The 23288-nt window shown below is 34.1% G+C and overlaps 1 protein-coding gene across 1 annotated transcript in view; it reads left to right on the forward strand.

The window, feature by feature from the left end:
• The first annotated feature begins 432 nt into the window (after positions 1–432).
• Positions 433–23288, forward strand: part of LOC142336935 (uncharacterized) — a 50063-nt gene continuing 27207 nt past the window's right edge. Inside the window, exons 1-2 of the mRNA XM_075385924.1 lie at positions 433–603; positions 1612–1708. Of these exons, the coding sequence (XP_075242039.1) occupies positions 561–603; positions 1612–1708 (140 nt within the window). The 5' untranslated portion in view covers positions 433–560. The remainder of the gene's footprint in view (positions 604–1611; positions 1709–23288) is intronic.

Below are 23288 nucleotides of genomic sequence, written 5' to 3' on the forward strand. Positions count from 1 at the left end.
AAGAGGATGCATAACGTTGCCATATTCCTGCAAGAATATTGCATGATCTTGCATGAAAATGGTCGGTTAGTGACTGGGGTAGTAGCCCAGGCTCAGTTAACTAAGACCGAAGTGGTCAATCGCCCAGACCCCCTAACTTCAAGTGTAGAAAGCCCAGGTTAACGTTCAAGTGGGTCTGATGTCTATCCTATCTCGATCTACTCTCAGTTGATCTATAATAGTAGAAAAAATCTCTTAAAGATTATCCTAAATTACCTATCCTAATTTGCAAAAGTTCATTTATGTCTCAATACACTGAATCTTTCCTACTAAAGTTCGAAGGTTTTGTTTACTCGACTTAATTACTGTGTTTGCTAACATATAGTCCATGAAAGTTCAAGTTTATTACATTATTTGAGCAATAATACTTCGAAGTTTTGGTTTGAGTTTAAGATTATTTTAATGAAATGAAGTATTAATTATGTCATAAAGCAAATTTCATTTCAGAACATTTTTCTAAATAAACTATAATTACTTATTGATCCTTCATATTCGGAGAAAACCTTAACGAGCTCAGTCAGATGTTGTGGCAGCAGTATTTTAAAATAATATCGACTCTCCTCGGTAAGTTCTTTTAACGTTTCAGGAAAGCTAAGGTGTTTTTTTTTCAGGTAAATTTACGTTAATTTTTATAAAGTTTGAAGTGGGACCTGATCAGAATAATGCTACGCACAAAAGACATGCTGTTTTGGCTATTTTTAGCGCTGTATTTCCAATGCGCGGTAGGTGAGGGGCAAATTATGCACTGCAGCCTATAACTTTAATTATAAAAACGACACCAAACTAATTTTCCGAAGTCAGACAAGAAATACTAATATTGAGTATTAGCTTTTTATTACCGAATAGAGAATAGAGTGAGTCCCCGGGCCGAGGATTTTCCCCAAAAATAACGGGGAAAAGAGTGTAAAGAGTGTATAAATAAAAAAATTACCCTCCTATTTCTCCGCTTAATTAAAGGTGGAAGAGTGTAATTATAGGAGTGTAACTTTAAAAAATAAAGGTGGAAGGAGGTAATGAGGATTGATCCCCCATCTTCCCCCTGTCGAACATGTTACTTCAATTGTCTGCATTGATCATTGCACCAACTGACACTAGGATCAGATGTTTCAATCTGGTTATATTAGTAATTGTGTAAGAGTGTAATTTTTTATCAATCTACCCTAAATTACACTCTTTGTAAAGAGTGTAAATAAAGTGTAATTTTTTTAAAATTACACTCTTACCCTCTTTTCCCCTATAAATAGCAGTGGAATACGCACTACACCCTAATCCCCGCTAATTAGGGGTGGATTAGGGGTGAAACCTCGGCCCGGGTCTCTATTTGGTCAATTCAATTTAATTCGCGGAATAGATTATTTCCGTCTGTTCAATTGGGCAAAATTTCTGAGAATATGTTGCCTGTTATGTAATTTTGTTACCTTTTGAAAACACAATCGTCAAGCTTTACTCTGAGCTCCTGATTACTATATATTTATATATAGTTGTAAATTTAAATTATAATTATTCTAAGACAACTAGACACAGGACATTTCATAAGTAATTTTTCCTTAGTTTGTTAATGTCTGTTTTAAGTGTCGCCGTGTATATGCAAAGGGGGCGAATGGGAATCAATTCAATTTCAACTGATAGACAACTATGACCTTTTGGGAAAGCTGTGTTCCTCGTTCAGGTTAAACCATGCAGTTCCAAACTTAATGCCAGATTTTATCAGTGTCCTAGACATCTGAAAACTTTTATTGTGTAAGATCTTACAAATATTTTGCAAATTGTCTTACAAGTACTTATAAGACTATGCGCCGCCTGACTAAGACTTTTGAAGATTAATTATCAGTTCTTACACGATAAAAATTTGTTTATCAGATCTGATAAGATCTTACACGATAAATGTTCACTTTGTCAGATCTTACACGATTAAAATTCTGCCCTAAATGATCTTATACGACAAAAATACTGCCTGACAAAAATGCTTATTGTGTAAGATTTCATTAGAATCTTATAAAATCTTTTAAGATAAACATTCGGAAATCTATGACTCATCTTTTTGATAAAATTTTTAGCAGATATTATACGATAAAAATCTCGCAGTATGGCATGTTCTTCAAACTGAAGACAATTTAGAGTTGCTTTCAAGCAGTAGCCCCAAAAAGCTACAGCAGGCAACACTTAAGTGTCAGAGCAACAAAAAAAATTATCTTGCATTGTCATTTGAGACTTTTAAGATATTGTGAAAAAGATTATTCGATTATTCGAGTATAAGGGAGTTTTTTTGAAGCTTTGATCAGCAAACTAAGCTGAAATTTTTTCCAAAACCAAAACAATCTTGAACTGCTAAGTTGAGCCATAGTTCCTATTCGAGACTCAATAAAACATTTCTTATCAGAATTTACATGATAAAAATTCTGCCTTACGTGAACTTTTATCGTGTAAGATCTGATAAGATATTTACTAGTATCAGCGAATTTAAATTATTATCTTATAAGATCTGATAAGTATTTTATCAGATCCTACACAATTACAATTCACGTAGGGCAGAATTTTTATCTTATGAGACCAGATAAGATCTTACAAGATAAAGATTTTTGTTCAGCATATTATCAGATCTTACACAACAAAAATCCCAGAATCTTTGGGGTGACTTCATTGGAGTCACGTGATCTTTAAATATGATTACTACTCAGGATGAGATGCGCGACCCAACCCAAATCTAGTCAGACTTTCCAAACCAAAATAGACTCTGATCAGCTCTGGTACAGACTGTTTTCATACGCGAACTGAGGGTTCTACACCGTCTTGAGTTGCGCACACAAGGTGCCAGACCCACTTCGGTTGCGCATTGGCGGTACCCTGACTGACACTTTCAACTGTTGAAGTAGCAGTAATCATTGGTATAATATATTTTTTTCAGAAATTTAAACGTCATTTTAGGGATATGGTTTTTGAGTTTTTCAGTAAAAAATATTATTTTGAAATAAAAAATGTTTTCAGCTCAACAACTATTATCAAAACTTTGTCTTTGACGTGGTCTTTGATATTCATCAAGTAAAATTGTGAAGTGCTTTTCAAAAATGAATCCCAAGGTGGTTAACTATATCTCCATTTTTGGGGACTGGCCTTTTTTTTCGGCCGGAACTCTTGGTTCTGATCAGGTTTTCCAAACTCTGGAAAGGTTTATGATCAGACCGTGCTGACACCGGAAAGAGTTCTGTTCAGACTATCCAGACCATACCACAAGAATTATCCAGACCCTAGACCACGCTCTGATCAGACTATCCAGTCTCTGGTTGGGGCTCTGATCAGACTGTCCAGACCGTAAGTAGTGCCCTGATATGACCGTGCAGACTCTGTATGGGGCCCCTTATCAGAGTACCCAGACCGTAGACAGTGATGCCAGACTCTGTAGAGTGGTCGTGCTTTACCCCCCATGCGCGACCCAAGTCGGTCTGATCAGGGCTGGCTTGGGTCGCGCACCACATCCTGGGACGCAATACGCATTATACATAAAGAACTATATAGAAGTGGCGGTAGTTTTTATTTGCATTGCCTCCACTTTAATAGCACCCGAAAAGAATTTCAGTTTTCCAAAACTAAAAATTTAATTAAAAATTTGATACATTTTTAGACTTTGGTTCTCTAAATAAGTTAACAAACTCAGGTCTTATACAGCACAGCATAAGTGACAAGCGCCCTCGTTTCATGGCACTAAGTCTCGGAGGCGCTAACTTATGTCAGAAAAAATACCTAATTATTAATTGGGCTTTCGTTCTCTCGCTGTGTTTATGGTCTATACTAACCCAGGTTTAGGTGGGCGACCAAAGATTGCTCTGATCAGACCATTTGGGTCGCACAATGGTGGCGTGGTGCGACCCCAAATACATGGTCTGGGAAACGCTAGAGTCGCACGATGGTCTGGACAATGGTTGCACTACGGTCTGAGCAGAGGGCAAAGTCTGGGAAATGGTCCGGACAATGGTCGAGCTACGGTCTGATCAGAAGGCAATGTCGCACTATAGTCTGATCATAGGTCTCACGAAAGTCTGGACAATGGTAGCACTACGGACTGATTAGAAGGCGAAGTCGCGCTATAGTCTGATCATTGGTCGCACAAAAATCTGGACAATGGTCGCACTACCGTCTGATCAGAGACCAAAGTCTGGACACAAGTTGCAAGAAAATCTGACCAGAGAGCATTAACTGACGATATTTATTTGACTGTAGTTTTTCATCGCTGTTTTTGATGACTCGAAAGAAAAGTTATCGGCACTTCAAAACGACTCTCTGTTTAAATTTTTATCAATTAGTTTTGTCCTAACCTTAACAAGATATACTAATTTATTGAACTTTAAGTTGAGTAGTACAGAGGTTTGAATTGAATAATTTAAACAAACAACAACGGATTATATCATGTATTCAGAAATGGTCTGACCCGAGGGAGCGTTGGTTTCACTAAAGTCGCACAAAATTTGGGGTCCCACCAGAGTCGAACGAATTATTTGAGTCGCACGATAGTCTGCTTAGAGGTCTTTTGGGTCGCACTGTGGTCTCGCAATTTCTTGGGTCGCCCTACGGTCTGACCAGAGGGCTTTGGGTCGCACGATGATCTGATAAAAGGGCAAGATTTGGTAAATAGTCTGACCAGAGCAATTTAAGGTCACGCACCTAAACCTGGGGAAACATTCCAGCCAAAATAAAATTCTAGAGGCTGAACAAACCAAAGACCGATGTTCCCACTCAGTTTAGTTGACGAACAATATGCTTAACTCAATTATTTTCTTTAGTCAAAATCGGCCGATTGATATATTGAACGTAGAGAGTTGTGTGTGGTATCATTAGAGAGGCTGTACAGCGTAGAACATAAAATTCAAAAGATTATTTTGAACTTCTTTTTTTTGAGGTAGTTATCAAGGTTTAAACTTTACGAACATTAGACTGATATCCGTTGTTTTTGTTCACGTTTTTTGGATTTTTTCCTCAAATTTTGTCAATTTTACTGAAAATTATAAAATTGGTAAACAATGTTGTTTTTCTTTTGATCGGACAGTTATAGCTCAAAATTTGCCGAATTTTCGAAAAAAACACAAACGTTGGCTTCCGTAAATGGTATTACTGAGTCCATATACTGCTTTCAATTGATACTTAGTGGCCCTTATGTTCTTTGTTCAGACCTTTCTTGAGGGGGGAAGAACTATACAATCAAATGGGTTTTTTTGTTCAGTCAAATTTGACCGATCGATGTATTCATTTTAAAGAAATGTGAGTGGTATCATTAAAAAGCCCGTCCAGTTTAAAATATGGAATTCAAATAATTTTTTCGAATTTAGTTTTCTAGAGCGTCGTCTAGATTCTTGTTTTCTATCGTCCTCCAGATTTTTGTGAATATTAGAACGATTTGCGTTATTTTATTCACATTATCCGGAATTTTTGCCTAAAGTTTTGTCAATTTTGCTAAAATATGTAAAAATTATTAACAATATTGCAAAGATTTTGTTTCTAAAGACAAAAAAGTTTTGTTGACTATTTTCATTAAAATTTTTTGGCTAAAGCTTTTCGCTATATATTTCAAAATTCCTCTTTTTTCTTCAAAAATTGCCCGAAATAAATTTCTTTAGTACCGTTTAATTCAATTTGCCAGAAAAACACCCCCACAAACACCTAACAGAATCTTTGTAAACTACAAAGGGAGCTAGTCCTACTTCCACTTCCATTGAGAGTAGTCTGGAGATGAAAATTTTGTCGTTTTCTGCTAACTTTACTCTACATTTATCAAAAAGCAGCATTTATTTTTGATCCTTTAGGTAACAAATTATCCAGATCTATAACAATCGAAACAATTGAGAGTTCTTAATGGAACAACAGCAATAGAAAAGTTGCTTTTTATCCAGTCTTGGACTGTTATGGTCCGAAATTTTGGATTGAAATCACTCGGTCTTTTTAAAAATATGTCGAATTTTTTGTTTTAATTATTGGAAGAACACTTCGTATCAAAGATGAATGTTGATAGGTCCAATTGGGTTCATAAACAGTTCCAAATCAATGTATCTAGTTTCTCTGCTTGAAACATTATGGTCGATTTGACTATTAAAAATTTTGTTTTTTAATTAAACAAGGGCCTAATGAATTTTGCCACTATTTTTTCATAATTTGGTAAACATGTGGTTTAACGTCAAAAAAGAAAGGAAATTTCTTCATCCTTTTTTTCTACTGAATTTAAGATTAATGTTTTTGGCCTTTTTACGCGTTGAACTAAGGTTTTCTGGCTCTGACACTACTAGATTTCACCACTTTTTAAAAAATTTTTTAGGCATTAGCCAACTTTCACGTTTTTTTCCCGTTTTCTCACATAAGCACATTAATTTCAGTTCACATATTAACTTTTTGGCGTTCAAAATAAGGCACAATTAAACATTCTTCAATTCTTTAAAGGCATAGATTATGTTTTTAACGGCTTCGCCACAACTTTTCGAAGAAAATAATTTTCTTTTTACATTTGTCTTTAACTGTCCTTTTTAGTTTGTAATTTTAGTCTTATGAAAATTGCTGTATAAGAACAGAACTCATTGCTTTTCAATGGAGGAATAAGTGAGCTCTTTTTCTGATTTCGGTAGACAGCTGATGGCTTTCATACCTTTGAAAACAATTGACTTCAAAAAAGAAAAAAAAAGACATTTTAATTGACATTTTTAAATGCCCATAAAATTGACATTTTAAAGGCATTTTTCTACTTTTTGTATATTTTTAACCTAATGTTTTTAACTATTGGTCACATGTGACAAAAAAGTTGGCGAAGGAAGATGCAAGTGTTTAAAATTTAATATTTTTTAAGAACTTGTTATGAAATTAATGGCTTCGACACAGGTTTTTCACAATGAAAAGAAAATCATTTCTTTATTTTTGTCCTTATTTGACGTTCTTTCGAACCTATTTAATAAATGAACCTATTTAATTATTTCATTTTTCCATCTGATGGCTTTCATGACATTGAAAACAATTGTTTTTGAAAAAAAACTATTACTTAATTTTGCTCCGCATTAAATAATCTCAAACGAGAGGTTGCATAACAAAAAATTGGCGTTCGATTAAAGTTCAATCAAAAATTTTTAATTTTGAGGTGCAAAAGATAGCTTTGGGGCCTCGACAGCGTTTTCTCGCAAATTTTAAATGAATTTTAGCTTGTTGTCTCTATTTGTTGTCTTATTTTTGTAGCAGCTTAAAAATTAAATAATGACGGGTTTTAATGCCCTCCTGTAGAGACGTATGTGACCATTAAGATGTTGGGTGTGCTCAATTCTATCTAAGTTTGTTCATTATTTTAAAAAAAATTGTTTTCAAAAATTTGAGCAATTTTTTAACTTTGCTTTTTTTGTTCTCATCGTCTAATTGTTACCGAGCCTTAATATGGAGTGGTCCTATATCTTTTTTAGTGAATTATAAATTATTTTGTTTCTTATTGTTTTATTTGACGCTATTTTTACCTTGATAATCAGTTTTTCCAAAAGAAATTGACATAAAGATTTGAAATTAGCTAATGTTTCTTGTTATTGTTGTTTGATTTTGTTGTTCGTCTTGACTTGCGTTCAAATTAATGGCTGATCTCATCAAACTATCGCAAAAATTTACACTCAATTGAGTTATTTGCGTAGGAGGCAATCTTTTTGTTCGTAAACATTTTTTATTTTTTGAAAAAAAAACTTGATTTTTTTGGGGGTTTTCTACCTGTTCCTTATTTGGAAGACGTTTTTGCCAAAAATGCGGATGAGTGGGGTCGGAAATTTGTGTGAACACGCTTATTACCGAGCCTCCTTGTTTAATCTTATAGTCTCAGTAAAAACAGGGGCTCCTACCTATTATAGGTTGAAAGTTTTAGCTCTCTAGAGGTTAAACTTTTTCATTAGTGTCTTCAAAAAATTTTTGAGTTCGAGAAATTTGCCCACTTTCCAGGTTGTTTTTTGTTGTCTTGCCGCAAAATCAATTTTTTCGGAAAAAAACAATTCCAATAGCTCCAAGGCAAAGTGCACTTGAATGTATAAAATCTTCCTATTGTAGTGAATTGCGTATGTTTTAAACGTCTTCAAAATCGTTTAAAATAATAGAATTTTGAATTCCGTTTAGCGTTTTCGTTAAGTCAAATCAAATACTTTACCCGATGACAGGCGTCAAAAGCTTCACATGAAAACATAAAAGATTCTCCTATTTCAGTTGAGATTAATTACTTTCAATAAAATTGTTTTTCGAAAAAATTGGTCGGCTTTTTCAACTGTAACCCAGTTTTGTTCATATTTTAATTGCAACTTAGTCTCATTGACAACAAAAAGTCCCCTCAACATCTCTGTGGAGCAAATGCTGTTTTTTTTTGTTTTATGTTGCAGCTGATGGTTGCTTGACTTTGACACCATGTCTTCTCGTAAAGCTTTTTGTTTTTCTGGCACTGGTCATTGCTTGTGGTTATATTTTGTGTTCCTTTTTCGCATATTCGCTTTTAAATGAAGCCCTGTTGATGTTAAAGTCGAATTTATTGAACAGTCATACGATTGTTATCTCAATGATTTCAACTACGCTCTCGTAAAACTTTTTGTTGAAATTTGATTCTACATGTATTATATGTTATATTGTAGCAATACGACCTCGTCTCGCTATGAGAGTTACAATTCCATTCCTAAGAAAAAGCTAGTTAAAATATTTTTTAATAAAAGTAGAATTAATATGGTTTGCCTTGAAACTATTTGGTGTAAAAAAATTCCATGAATTTTTGAATTTTGCCGTTTTTTAAATGTATTTCTGTCAATTTGTAGCATAGTCTTGGTAAAGACAGTTTTCCTCTTCCTTTCAAAATCAAAGAAAAATTTACATAATTTTTTTAGGTAATGGTTTGTTTTTTGGCTCTGGTACTCCAAGTTTTCATGAAATTCCTGACTTCTTTATACTTAACCTTTTTGAGATTCTTTTTTGACTTCTGGTCAATTTGCAAAAGTATTGACGGTTTCTTTCTTCAAAATCATTGGCTTTCAATATGGATTTACTTGATTATAATCAACGTATCTGATGACCAGCACGTGTTTTATCGCTTTCGACCGAAGGTCCTTCCCCTACGGTTTAAGTGAACTTTTGATTTTTGTATAATTTCCTCGCTTTTATATACGGATTAAATACTCTGTACTCAATGGCTTCCTCTGGCGGTATAACTGAAATTATTTATAATGATTGCTAAATTTCCTTTTCAACTGATAATAAATGGTTCAATTGACATTCAACTTTTTTATGTTTATTTTTTAAATGTATTTTTATTTTATGCTCTTTTCTTATTGTTGACGTGTTACTCAGTCTCAACCCTTCCCAACGTTTTCTGCAGATGTTTTTCTCAAATGCCGACTACACTTGTATCTGATGCTTTAACTAATGATACTTGAACCTTTGTCTGATATTGTATTATGCGATTTTGACTTGGCTATTACGTGTTTGTAATAAAGTAGATGTTGACTTTTGGTGGTAATTAACGTTTATTTTAGTCAAACACAACTCTTTTATATCCTATTTTGTAATCTTATCAATGAAAGGTCCTATAGGTTCTCCGAGGTTAAACTAGTTTGTTCTCTTTCCTACTAATGAATGTTCGCTGTGGCTCCCAAGGAGTTATATATTATTCTATACAGTTTTTTAGTTGACAGCTGATAGTCTTTATGATTTCGCTCATCTAAAATCTATCCCTTGACCTCTAACCAAATATCATTTAGGATTTGCCTATCTGCATTGAATTGAAATGTAGGAATTGCACATCTGCATGAAGTTGATTCGTTTAATTTAACCTTTGAATAAATTTTTACTTTTTCATATTTGATGGCATCTTGACTTCTTTATTAATTTAAAAAAATAAAATGAGATCGACCTTAGTCATAGTGTTTGTTTTGTTGATGTTTTTCACAGGCAGATACCATCGGCTATCTTGTGATGCAGTTCTCACTTCACCTAGTGGCTTGTGTTTAAAATGTTTTTTTAGTTATCCAATTGATTTCGAAAGGAATTGTCTTGAAAATTTTCTTTCATCTCCTCGTTTGGTAGACTATAGAGCCACCAACGTGGATGGGCGTGGTTGGAGCACTATGTGTTTTTGTTCAAAAATCACGTTCAAAAAGTAGGCAAACTTTTTTTAGTGGCTCGAAGCAAGAAGTAGTTTATTAATAAACTGTTTAATAGTTTCGCACCATATTAACAGCTGCCAGTATTTCAAAAAATGCGTTGAAAGAGTAGCTACTGTTATGTCATTATTACGCAAAGGTATGGCATAACTCGAGCGAGGGTAAATCTGCACTCGTTGTAGGTGATTTCCTATGAAAATTATAAAACAAATATAAAGACAAAAAGACAATTCCTACAATGTCATGGGGTTTCCTCAAAGGCAGAAATTCAACCATCGCCAGACCTGCTAGAGGCTGTTTTATGATGTTTTTGTGGAGGCTATATGACGCAGTCTCGCGGTTTCCCTAGATCAGCCACAATCTGACTGTTTAGGATACAATATGACCGTCATTTGCATTCAATATGACAAATCAAACGAATGTTTAATGTGTGTTCTTTTTTCACTTGTTTACACTAATTACAAAAAAACGTTTATGCTTTTAAACACACGCAGAAATATCTTTAAAACACATGCTGCAAAATCAGGTGTGCTGTTGACCCTAATGTCGGTAATTTGCGGACACCATCTAAGTCATGCAGAATGACGATGGAGGACACGTCTGTCATACAGAACTTTACCAAAACTGTTTGTGTTGCTCTTTAAATTATGTTGTATGTATGATATCGGAAAAAAAAGAAACAGTTTAAACGAACTTCGTTTCAACTGAGCATGCTCTATAGATATCACACTGTTTAGGTAAGCATTCAATTTGTTAAATCTGCCTAACACTCAATTTACTTACATCGTTGATGATTTTCTATAAGCATCAAACTAGTAGTGCCTTCATATTAACTCTAAAAATGATTACCTTCAACCGTTCTAATTATAAATAGATGAATGGTAATACGACAAAGACGATAAAGACGACTATCAGTGACAACTCCTTGGCGGGACTAATTGAGTTTGAAATACTGATGATTTAATCTCTTCAATATCAGAATCTTGAGACTGCTGAGTTTTAGTATTCGTAAAATCCTCAAAACCAGAAGCGTTACTATTTTCCCCAATGGTTTGGCGATTATTTGGAACGTTTGCATAGACAAAGAGGACGCCTTGTAGATGAAATTTTATGAATACAAACGTATACGAATTATTTTGAGTGAATTTCATTTTTCTGATGACGAAATTTGAATGACCTTCTTCGCCTTCAATCAAATCCGAATCTCTCCGAGTACTAAATTTCAAATTTGTGCTGAATTCTCTATGGCTTTGGGGTTGATGTTGTGCTAAACCTGAAAAAAGATTGTCAAAGTTTGTAAAATCAGTTTTCAGGTTATTTAAGGTTTCCAGTTATCTGATTTGGAAGGTCCAAAGAAATTTTGATTTTAATGTGTCTTAGTTTTTTAAATTAGAGGTTAAATTTTTTCTGACTTGAAGGCTAATATTTTTTTGATTATAGGGTTGTACATTGCCAACATAAAGGGGTGGTGTTTCGCAAACGCGGGTGGTAGTTTTCGAACAGCAGGCTAATACTTTTCCCAAAACAGAGGTCAGTAGTATTAAATTTTTTGGAAAGGTACATTTCTGACTGGTACTGCTATCAGAAAAGTATTACTCTAATATACTAATATACTGAAAAGTGACACCATCAGGGCCAGAAAACTACTACCCTCCAGACGGAATTATTAGTGTGTGATATTTTCTGGGGGATGGTGCTTTTGAGAAGATGGTACATTTTTTAATTAGAGGGTGATAATTCTCACGCTAAAAGGGTGACAATTTCCTTATTCAAAGGGAGTTTAATTTAAGCACACTTTCAGCACTCGTCGCTATCGACAGTTAATTAGTTTTTCAGAACCGCCTTTAAAATTGGTTGAAAAAACATCGAAAGCGGTTGAAAAAAAATAAGAAAAATTTACTGAGCTTTTAGCTACTCCCCGAAACCCGAGTAGCTGTATGATGTCTGGTGTTGAGACACAAAGTTCTCGGAATTGCCGTCATTTTCCCGCCGTGTAATCATGCCTACTGCTTGTTTAATAGAGGCAATTTTTCTGAAGGCGTTGTCAATACTATGGTTTCTGTCTCACGGGGAAGTGTTTTTGTATGGTGGTAGCTTACAGGCAATCGCTGAAGTTTTGACAGAGGTTCTTCTTGATCATTGAATTTGAGCTCTCTTTTTTGTCGGCATGGCAATACTACATTTGAAATCTTTTGCGTCTGTTCGGAGATGCAAATAGCTTACAATAATGGTCCCCAACTCAGTATCTGCAATATTTGGGTTTGCAGTGTCGCATTTTGTATAAACTTTCATTTGCTTTAAAAAGGATAGTTTATAGGAATCCGATCTTTTTTGATAGCCTTTTCATTTTTGTCATCAATGCTGAGAGATATGTCCGCTGCTCTGTATTAAAACAATCGTCTCTTATTGATAGCGACGCTCTTTGCAAGAGTTTCAATTGTATCGGTTGTGGCATTGGAAATTGCTTTCTGTTAACAGTTTTTCGTGGCAGCTCACTGACTATCGGTTTCCGAATAACCCCTTTTCCGACTAAACGCCGTAAACCATTGAAAAAAAAACTGTTCAATTTTGAAAGAAATTAGAAAAGTTAAAATTGACAACACTTCCTTTCTCTAATATTCTTTTTGTGGGAAGTTTCCTTGATCCAACATTCGTGTTACAGACGTTGCTTACAGGCAATCGCTGAAGTTTTGACAGAGCTCTCTTTTTTGTCGGCATGGCAATACTACATTTGAAATCTTTTGCGTCTGTTCGGAGATGCAAATAGCTTACAATAATGGTCCCCAACTCAGTATCTGCAATATTTGGGTTTGCAGTGTCGCATTTTGTATAAACTTTCATTTGCTTTAAAAAGGATAGTTTATAGGAATCCGATCTTTTTTGATAGCCTTTTCATTTTTGTCATCAATGCTGAGAGATATGTCCGCTGCTCTGTATTAAAACAATCGTCTCTTATTGATAGCGACGCTCTTTGCAAGAGTTTCAATTGTATCGGTTGTGGCATTGGAAATTGCTTTCTGCTAACAGTTTTTCGTGGCAGCTCACTGACTATCGGTTTCCGAATAACCCCTTTTCGCGGCTATTGGCGCTCTTTAAATTTACCTTTCTAATGAGTGAAGGCCGCATTTACAATCCATGAACCACCAAAGCCAGTAACTTTTTGCCTTTTCCCAAACTTCTGTTTCAAGACAGAGAGCATGCATCGTCTCCTCATTCTTGAAAATTGCTGTTGGAGACAATTTACTCTCAATTGATTTCAAATCGATGTTGATTGAAACAAATGAAAAACAGTAAAACAAAATGTTACACAAGTAGACAAGTGCTTGATCGTGTATAATCAATATTTTTTTGGAAATAGCATTTTTACTGAAACGATAAAAAAAAGGTGCATGGGAGTTGTTGGGTCTCAACAGTTGAATGAGAAAACGAAGCCACCTTAATTGGTACCGGTTAATTTCAGAAAGGCAATGGCTCAACTCACATCAGAAGTCAGAATGTTAATTTCTTTTTGTGAAACACAATTGGGACGGGTTAAACTATCATGAAAAATTTCGTCGCTCCAACATTCGTTCCTATAGATCAAAAAAATATTATCTCATCATTTTTATGGTACTGTTCATTGTGAAAAATGGCAATCAATTAAAATTAAAAGGTACTGAAGGACAATATAAATTGCTTGACTAATCGTTTTATTTGTGCAAAAATTTTGAAGACCTTATACACAAAAATATTTCTCTTGAAAGGGGTTCGCCCGACCCTTTTGTCAAACTGACGTCGAGGCATTCTTCGCTTCAAAAAAGGAAATTATTACTGCAATTTCTGACAGAAACTTGTTTGGCCTTTTCAACTGTGACTCCTTTTTGTTCATCTTTTAACTTGTAACTTAGTCTCATTGATAACAAGTCTACTTCATTTCTCTGTTGAGCAAACGCTACTTTTTTATTGTTTTTATGTTGCAGCTGATGGCTGCATGACGGTGACCTCATATCTTCTCATAATTTTTTTGAGTAATTGCAACTAGTTGATCATTGCTTGTGGTTACCTTATGTGTCCTTCTTTGTAAATTTGCACTTAAATGAAGCCCTGCTGATGTTAAATGAGACATAATTGACCAGTCATAATATTGATAGCTCTTGTTTTTATTGAATTCATTTATGCGCTCATGAAACGGTTTGTTTAACATTGATTCTGCATGTACTCTTTGTAAAAATATAGCAACAGTACCTCGTCCTGCTATTGTGAGTTTAAATTAATTTATTAAGACGTTTCTGGTTAAAATAATTAGTCAATATAAATGGCAACTTCATGGTTGGTTTTCTTATATATTTGGTGTAAACAATTTGGTCAAATTTTTAACTTTGCCCTTTTACATTGAAATTCTGCCAATTTGTAGCATAGTCTTAGTAAATAGAGGTTGCTTTTTTTCTTGAAGCGAACGATTTTTAATATAATGGTTTTTTTGGCACTAATACTCCAAGTTTCCATAAAATTTCCTAACTTCTGTATTTTTGACCATTATTGAGCTTCCGTTTGACTTCTTGTCAAATTGCAAAACTTTGAACGTTCAATTGGCTTGGAAGATAGAGATACCTGATTATATTCAATGTCTGATAAACAGCACATAACATATTCTGGACTCAATGGCATCCTCTGGCGGTATAATTGAAATTAATTTAAAAATTTGCTGACTTTCGTTTCTGTTTGATAATTAATACTTAATTGAACTTCAGTTTGATTTACGTAAACTTTGTAAACTTTTCATGAAACTCCTGGCTTCTGTATAATTAACCTCTTTTGAGATTCTTTTTTGACTTCTGGTCAATTTGCAAAAGTATTGACGGTATCTTTCTACAAAATCATTGGCTTTCAATATGGATAAACTTGATTATAAACAACGTCTCTGATGAACAGTACGTCTTTTATCGCTTTCGACAGAAAGTCCTTCCCCTACGGTTTAAATGAACTTTTGATTTTTGTATAATTTCGTCGCTTTTATATACGGATTAAATACTCTGTACTCAATGGCTTCCTCTGGCGGTATAATTGATATTATTTATAATGATTGCTAGTTTTCCTTTTCAACTGATAATAAATGGTTCAATTGACATTCAACTTTTTTATGTTTATTTTTTAAATGTATTTTTATTTTATGCTCTTTTCTTATTGTTGACGTGTTACCTAGTCTCAACCCTTCCTAAAATTTTCTGCAGATGTTTTTCTCAAATGCCGACTACACTTTTATCTTATGCTTTAACTAATGATACTTGAACCTTTGTCTGATATTGTTTTATGCCATTTTGACTTCACTATTACGTGTTTGCAATAAAGTAGATGTTGACTTTTGGTGGTAATTAATGTTTATTTTAGTCCAGCACAACTCTTTTGTTTCTTATTTTGTAGTCCTATCAATGGCTGGTCCTATTGGTTCTTCAAGATTCAACTAGTTGCTTTTTTGTTTTACTAAATAGTGCTCGCTATGGCTGCCATGGAGATACGTAAAGTTGTACATAGTATTTTTAGTTGACAGCTGATGACTTGTACGATTGTTCTCATTTAAAATTTTTCTCTTCACTTTTAAGCAAATATCATTAAAGATGTGCCCATATAGATTTTCACGTTTTCATGTGTGATGGTATCTTGACTTCGTTATGGATTTTTCTTTTATAAAAATAGGTTATGAGATTGACCTTAGTTAATGTGTTTGTTGTTTTGTTGTTTTTCTTGTCTCGTATTTTTTTAAAGGGAGATATCATCGGCTATTTTGTGCTTCAAATCTCATTTCAAGTAGTGGTCCTTTTAATACTACTTATTTCATTGATATCGAAATCCATTTTGTTTCACTAAGTATTCTATTGATTTCGAAAAGTAATACTGGGCCTCTATTCTGATCTTAAAGCAAAAAGATTTTCATCTTTTAAACTTTGATTTAAATGTGCAGATGAATTGTAGAAAAACTTTCACGTTCAAAAAGTAGTCAAAAATTTAACGAGTGGCTTGAAGCAAGAACTAGTTTCTTAACAAATTCTTTATTTATTTTGCACTTAACTAAAGATTGTCTTCAATTAAAAGAATTGGCTGACAAAATAGCAAATGAATTGACATTACTATGCAAAACATGAGCGAGGAAAATCTGTTCTCGGTGTAAGCAATTTCCTATGACATTCTAAAAAACATGTGAAAACACCGATTCTTACAACGGCATGGTGTAGTTAAACGTCAGAAACCTAACTATTGCAAGCCCTGTTAGAGGTTGTTTTCGGGGAGCTATGCTGTTTTTGGGGAGGCCATATCACGCAGCTTCGCGGTTCCCCATAATAAGCCACAATTTGACATTATAAGATACCATAAGAACGTCATTTGGATTCAATAAAACAAATTAAACGGAAAAAATAAGCGTGTTCTTTAGTCGTTTACACTAGTTGCATAAACACGTTTATGCTTTTAAACACTCACACTCACACACCATTTAAACAAGTGTTGCAAATCGAGGTGTACTGTTAACGCTAATGTCAGTAATTTGCAGACCCCCGCAAGTCATGCAGAGTGACGGTGGAGGACACGACTGTCATACAGAACTTTGCCACAACTGTTTGTGTTCCCCATTAAATTCCGTTGTATGTATTATCTCGAAATAAAGAAACAGTTTAAATAGTTTAACACTTTTTGCTTCAGCTGGACGAGATCTTGAGATATCACTCTAAATACATAATCCCTTAATCTATTAAATCTGTCTTACACTCATTATTCCAATCGTAGATGATATCCTATAAGCAGCTAACTAATTGCATAGCGCTTTCATATTAACTTCAAGAAGGATTATTTTCACACAATTTAATTGTAAAAAGATGAATGATTAAACAACACAGACAATAAAGACGATTATCATCTGGTGAGAACTCCTTGGCGGGGAGTAATTGAGTTTGAAGTGCTGATGATTATATCTTTCAACATCAGAATCTTGCAATTGCTGTGTTTTAGTGTTGGTATAAACCTCAGAACCAAAAGCCCGACTATTTTCCCCAATGTCTTAGCGATTATCTGAAACGTTTGCATAGACACCGAGGACGCCTTGTAGATGAACTTTCAAGATTTCAAACGTATACGAATTTTTTAATGAACTTAATATTTCTGACGACCAAATCTGAATGACCTTTCTCGCCTGCAATCAGATCCTAATTCTCGTCGAGTACTGAACCCCAAATTTGCGTTGACTCCTCTGTATCTTTGGGGTCGATGTCGTACTTAATGTTAAACATGATGGTTAAAATTGTTAATATCGTTTTTTAAGTCACTTAAGGTCTTATGAATTAGAAGCTACAAAGAAATTTTGAATTTAATGGGTCTTAGTTTTCTTATTTACTCGATAAAACTTTTCTGACTGGAAGGATGATATTTTTCTGATTATAGGGTGGTGCACTGCCAACAAAACTGGATTGTACTTTGCTAACTCAGGGGGTGGTGCATTTCGGAATATCAGGCTAAAATTTTCCCCACACAGAGGGTAGTACTTTTCAATATTTTTGGGAGGTGCATTTCTGACTGGTAATGAAATCAGAAAATCATTAGCCTAAAATACTGAAAAGTACCAACCTCAGTGGCCAGAAACCTACTATCCACTAGTCGCATTTTCTTGGGCGGTAAGATTGCGACTGGTACTGAAGTCAGAAAAATAATACCTTTATATTCTGAGAAAAACAACATTTAGGGCCAGAAAAATACTACCCTCCTGTCCGAAATAGTGTGATAATAGTGTGATAATTTCTGGCTAAGAGGGGATGGTACTTTTTGACTTAAAGGGTGGTACTTTTCACCCTAAGAAGTTGACACTTTTTTCAATTTAAATCGAGTTATAATTTAGGCTCACGTTCAGCACTCGTCGCTAGCGATAATTAATTAGTTATTCATAACCGTCTTAAAAATTGGTTGAAAAAACAGTTGAAAACGGTTGAAAAGAATAGTTAAGAAAAACTTACTTGGCTAATAGCTTCTCCCCAAAACTCGAGTAGCTGTATGATGTCTGGTGTTGAAACACAAAGTTCTCGGGATTGACATCGTTTTTCCCGCCGTGTAGCGATGCCTACTGCTTGTTTAATAGAGGCAAGTACTCTGAAGGCGTTGTCATTACTATGGTTTCTCTCTCTAACAGGGAAGCTTTTCTCTCTGGTGGTAGGAATCTTCAACCAGTTTTAGCCTAGATGCTGGCAGCTAAACTTAAACTAGTTCGTCATCTACCTGTCGCACTTTGGCCATTGCAAAACTCCGTAAACTATTGAAAAATAACTGTTCATTTTTGAAAGAAATTAGAAAAGTAAAAATTTACAAAACTTTCCTTATCGAATATTCCATTTGCACTGGCACCATTGTTAATAAGATGCTACACGGCCCAGACCATTCTTGGAGAACATTGGTGGGAAGTTTGCTCGATCCGGCAGTCGAGTTCCGGACGTTGCTTACAGGCATTCGCTGAGATTTTGGCAGAGTCTCTTCTTGTTCATTGGATTCGAGTTCTCCTTTTGTCGGCATGGCAAAACTACTTTTCAAATTATTTGCATCTAGTCGCAGATTCAAATACTTTACAAAAACGGTCCCAGACTCAGTATCTGCAATGTTCGGATTTGCAGTGTCGCTTTTTGTATAAACTTCCATTTGCTATTTGTTGGATCATTTATAGGAGTCCAACCTTTTTTGATTGCCTTTTCATTTGTTTCTTTAGTGCTGAGAGCAATATCAATCCCGTCATTGACGCCGCTGCTGTGTGTGAAACGAATAGTCTCTATTTGAAAGCGACGCTCTTTGCATTAGTTTAGTAGTATCCACTGTGGCATTGGAAATTGTTTTCAGATTAAACTTCTTGGTGGCTGCTCTCTGACTATCCGTTTTTATGAATGACCCATTTTTGTGTTCTTGACGCTCTTTAAATCTACTTATCCAATGAGTGAATGCCATTTTACAATGCACAAACCACCAAAGCCAGTAATTTTCTGCCTGTTCCCAAACTTTTGTATAAAGACAGAGAGCATGCATCATCTCTTTATTCTTGAAAATTTCTCACGAGTAGACAAGTGCTTGATCGTGTATACTAAATATTTTTTGGAAATAGCACTCTTTACTCAAAAAATAGAAAAGAAAAATGCATGGGAGTTGTTGGGTCACCACAGTTGGATGACAAAACGAAGCCACCTTAATTGGTACCGATTAATTCCAGAAAGACAATGGCTCAACTCACATCAACAGTCAGAGTGTTAATTTCTTTTTGTGAAACGCAATTGGGACGGGTTAAACGATCTTAAACAATTTCGTCGCTCCAACATTCGTTCCTATAGATAAAAAAATTATTATCTCATAATTCCTATGGTACTGTTTATTGTGAAAAATGGCAATCAATTAAAATTAAAAGGCACTGAAGGACAATATAAATTGCTTGACTAATCGATTTATTTGTGCAAAAAATATTGAAAATCTTAAATAAAAAATTTTTCTCTTGAAAGGCATTTGCTCGACCCTATTGTTAAGCTGGCGTCGTAGGATTCTTTGCTTCAAGAGAAGGAAAACATTTCTGCAATTACTGACAGAATTTTGTTTGGCCTTTCCAACTGTGACTCCTTTTTGTTCATCTTGTAACTTGGAACTTAGTCTCATTGATAACATGTCCCATTCACTTCTCTGCGCAGCAAAAGATTATTTTTTAATGTTTTTCTGTTGCAGCAAATGGTTGCATGACGTTTACTTCATGTCTTCTCGGAAACTATTTTAAAATTTTTAACTGGTCATTGCTTGCGGTTTGTTTTATGTGTTCTTTTTTGCAAATTAGCACATAAATGAGGCCCTGTTGATGTTAAAAGTGACGTATTTGAACAGTCATATTATTGATATCTCATGTTTTTAGTAACTTCAACTATGCTCTCTTGGAACAGTTTGTTGAAATTTGATTCTGCATGTATTCATTGTAAAATTGTAGCATCTTGACCTAGTCTTGGTCTTGGGATTGTGGGTTAAAATTTGCTTCTTAGGATGGTTATACATAAAAAAGTTAAATAGAATAAGTTGCAGATTCTGGTTTTTCATTATGTTAGGTGTAAAAAAGTCAATGAATTTTTAGCTTTGCCATTTTCATTTGTATTTCTGCCAATTTTTAGAATAGTAAATAGTCTTTGTCTCTTTCTTTTAAAGGCAATTATAGTTTTATACAAGATAATTTTTTATAAAAAGGTGTTTTGGCTCTGGCACTCAAAGTGTTCATAAAATTTCCCGACTTCTGCATATTTAACCATTTTTGAGCTTCTTTTTTGACTTCTTGTCATATTACAAAAGTATTGAGGGATCAATTGGCTTTTCAAAAGGAGATACTTGATTATATTCATTGTCTCTGAAATACATCACATGTTTTATTACTATCGACAAAGTTTCCTTCCCCTACTGTTGAAGTAAAGTTGTACAAGTTTGTACAAGTTTGTCGCGTTTTTCTACGTATGACATATTCTGTTGTCATTGACTTCCTCTGGCGTCATAATTGCAATTTTTTATAATAATTGCTAACTCTTGTTATTAATTGATAGTTAATGGTTCAATTGACATTCAATTTGATTTATGTTAAGTTTATATACGTATTTTTATATTATACTCATTCCGTTTTTTTGACGTGTTAACTAATCCCATCCCAATCCTTACGTTTTTGGGGGATGTTTTTTTCTGATATTGATTATACTTGAATCTGATGCTGCAAATAATGCTACTTGAACCTTGGTCTGATATTATTAAACGCCCTTTTGATTTTGCTATTGCATATTTGTAATAAAGTAGATTTTCAATTTTGGTCGTAATTGACGGTGACCTTAACTAAACATTTTTTCTTTTATATCTTATTTTATAGTCTTATCAGGGGTCTATGGTTTCTCCAAGGAGCTACTAGTTGACTTTGTGTCTGACTAATGAATACTGGCTATGGTTCCCAAGGAGTTCTAAAATATTTTTATTGTATTTTGAGTTGACAGCTGTTACGATTTAACTCATTTATAAACATTCCCTAGACCTCTAATCAAATATCATTAATATGGGCCCATATAAATTTTCACTTTTTCGTGTTCGATGTTATCTTGATTTTGATGGGTTTTTTAAAATAAAAATAGGTAATAAGATTGACGTTAGTAAGGTGCTTGTTATTTTGTTGTTTTCCTTGTCTCCTATACATTTTAAAGGCAGATATCATCGGCTATCTTTTGCTCCAAATCTTTTTTCACTTAGTGGTTTGAGTTTGAAACAATTTTTTTACTAAGTTTTTAATTGATATCAAAAACGTTTTTTAAATTATACAATTGATTCCGAAAGTAATAATGAGCCTCTATGTTGATATCAAAAGATAGAAAAGAAAGGTGCATGGGAGTTGTTGGGTCACCACAGTTGGATGACGAAACAAAGCCACCTTAATTGGTACCGATTAATTCCAGAAAGACAATGGCTCAACTCACATCAGCAGTCAGAGTGTTAATTTCTTTTTGTGAAACGCAATTGGGACGGGTTAAACGATCTTAAACAATTTCGTCGCTCCAACATTCCTTCCTGTAGATAAAAAAAATTATTATCTCATCATTCCTATGGTACTGTTTATTGTGAAAAATGGTAATCAATTAAAATTAAAAGGCACTGAAGGACAATATAAATTGCTTGACTAATCGATTTATTTGTGCAAAAAAATATTGAAGATCTTAAATAAAAAAATTTTCTCTTGAAAGGCATTTGCTCGACCCTGTTGTTAAACTGGCGTCATAGGGTTCTTTGCTTCAAGAGAAGGAAAATATTTCTGCAATTACTGACAGAATTTTGTTTGGCCTTTCCACCTGTGACTCTTTTTTGTTCATCTTGTAACTTGGAACTTAGTCTCATTGATAACATGTCCCATTCACTTCTCGGCGCAGCAAAAGATTATTTTTTAATGTTCTTGTGCTGCAGCACATGATTGCATGACGTTTACTTCATGTCTTCTCGGAAACTATTTTAAAATTTTTAACTGGTCATTGCTTGCGGTTTGTTTTATGTGTTCTTTTTTGCAAATTAGCACATAAATGAGGCCCTGTTGATGTTAAAAGTGACGTATTTGAACAGTCATATTATTGATATCTCATGTTTTTAGTAACTTCAACTATGCTCTCTTGGAACAGTTTGTTGAAATTTGATTCTGCATGTATTCATTGTAAAATTGTAGCATCTTGACCTAGTCTTGGTCTTGGGATTGTGGGTTAAAATTTGCTTCTTAGGATGGTTATACATAAAAAAGTTAAATAGAATAAGTTGCAGATTCTGGTTTTTCATTATGTTAGGTGTAAAAAAGTCAATGAATTTTTAGCTTTGCCGTTTTCATTTGTATTTCTGCCAATTTTTAGAATAGTAAACAGTCTTTGTCTCTTTCTTTTGAAATCAATTATAGTTTTATACGTTTTTGGGGATGTTTTTTTCTGTTATCGATTATACTTTAATCTGATGCTGCAACTAATGCTACTTGAACCTTTGTCTGATATTATTTTACGCCCTTTTGACTTTGCTATTGCATATTTGTAATAAAGTAGATTTTCAATTTTGGTCGTAATTGACGGTGACCTTAACCAAACATTTTTTCTTTTTTATCTTATTTTATAGTCTTATCAGGGGTCAATGGTTTCTCCAAGGAGCTACTAGTTGACTTTGTGTCTGACTAATGAATACTGGCTATGGTTCCCAAGGAGTTATAAATTTTTTTTATAGTATTTTGAGTTGACAGCTGATAGTATTTACGATTTAACTCATTTATAAATATTCCCTAGACTTCTAACCAAATATCATTAAGGATGGGCCCATATAAACTTTCACGTTTTCGTGTTCGATGTTATTTTGATTTTGATGGGTTTTTTGAAATAAAAATAGGTAATAAGATTGACGTTAGTAAAGTGCTTGTTATTTTGTTGTTTTCGTTGTCTCGTATACATTTTAAAGGCAGATATCATCGGCTATCTTTTGCTCCAAATCTCATTTCACTTAGTGGTTTGAGTTTGAAACAATTTTTTTACTAAGTTTTTAATTGATATCAGAAACGTTTTTTAATTTATCCAATTGATTCCGAAAGTAATAATGAGCCTCTATGTTGTTCTTAAA

This window comes from Convolutriloba macropyga, chromosome 3, assembly GCF_964194025.1.
Source record: "Convolutriloba macropyga chromosome 3, txConMacr16.3, whole genome shotgun sequence".
Classification (NCBI taxonomy): Eukaryota; Metazoa; Xenacoelomorpha; order Acoela; family Convolutidae; genus Convolutriloba; species Convolutriloba macropyga.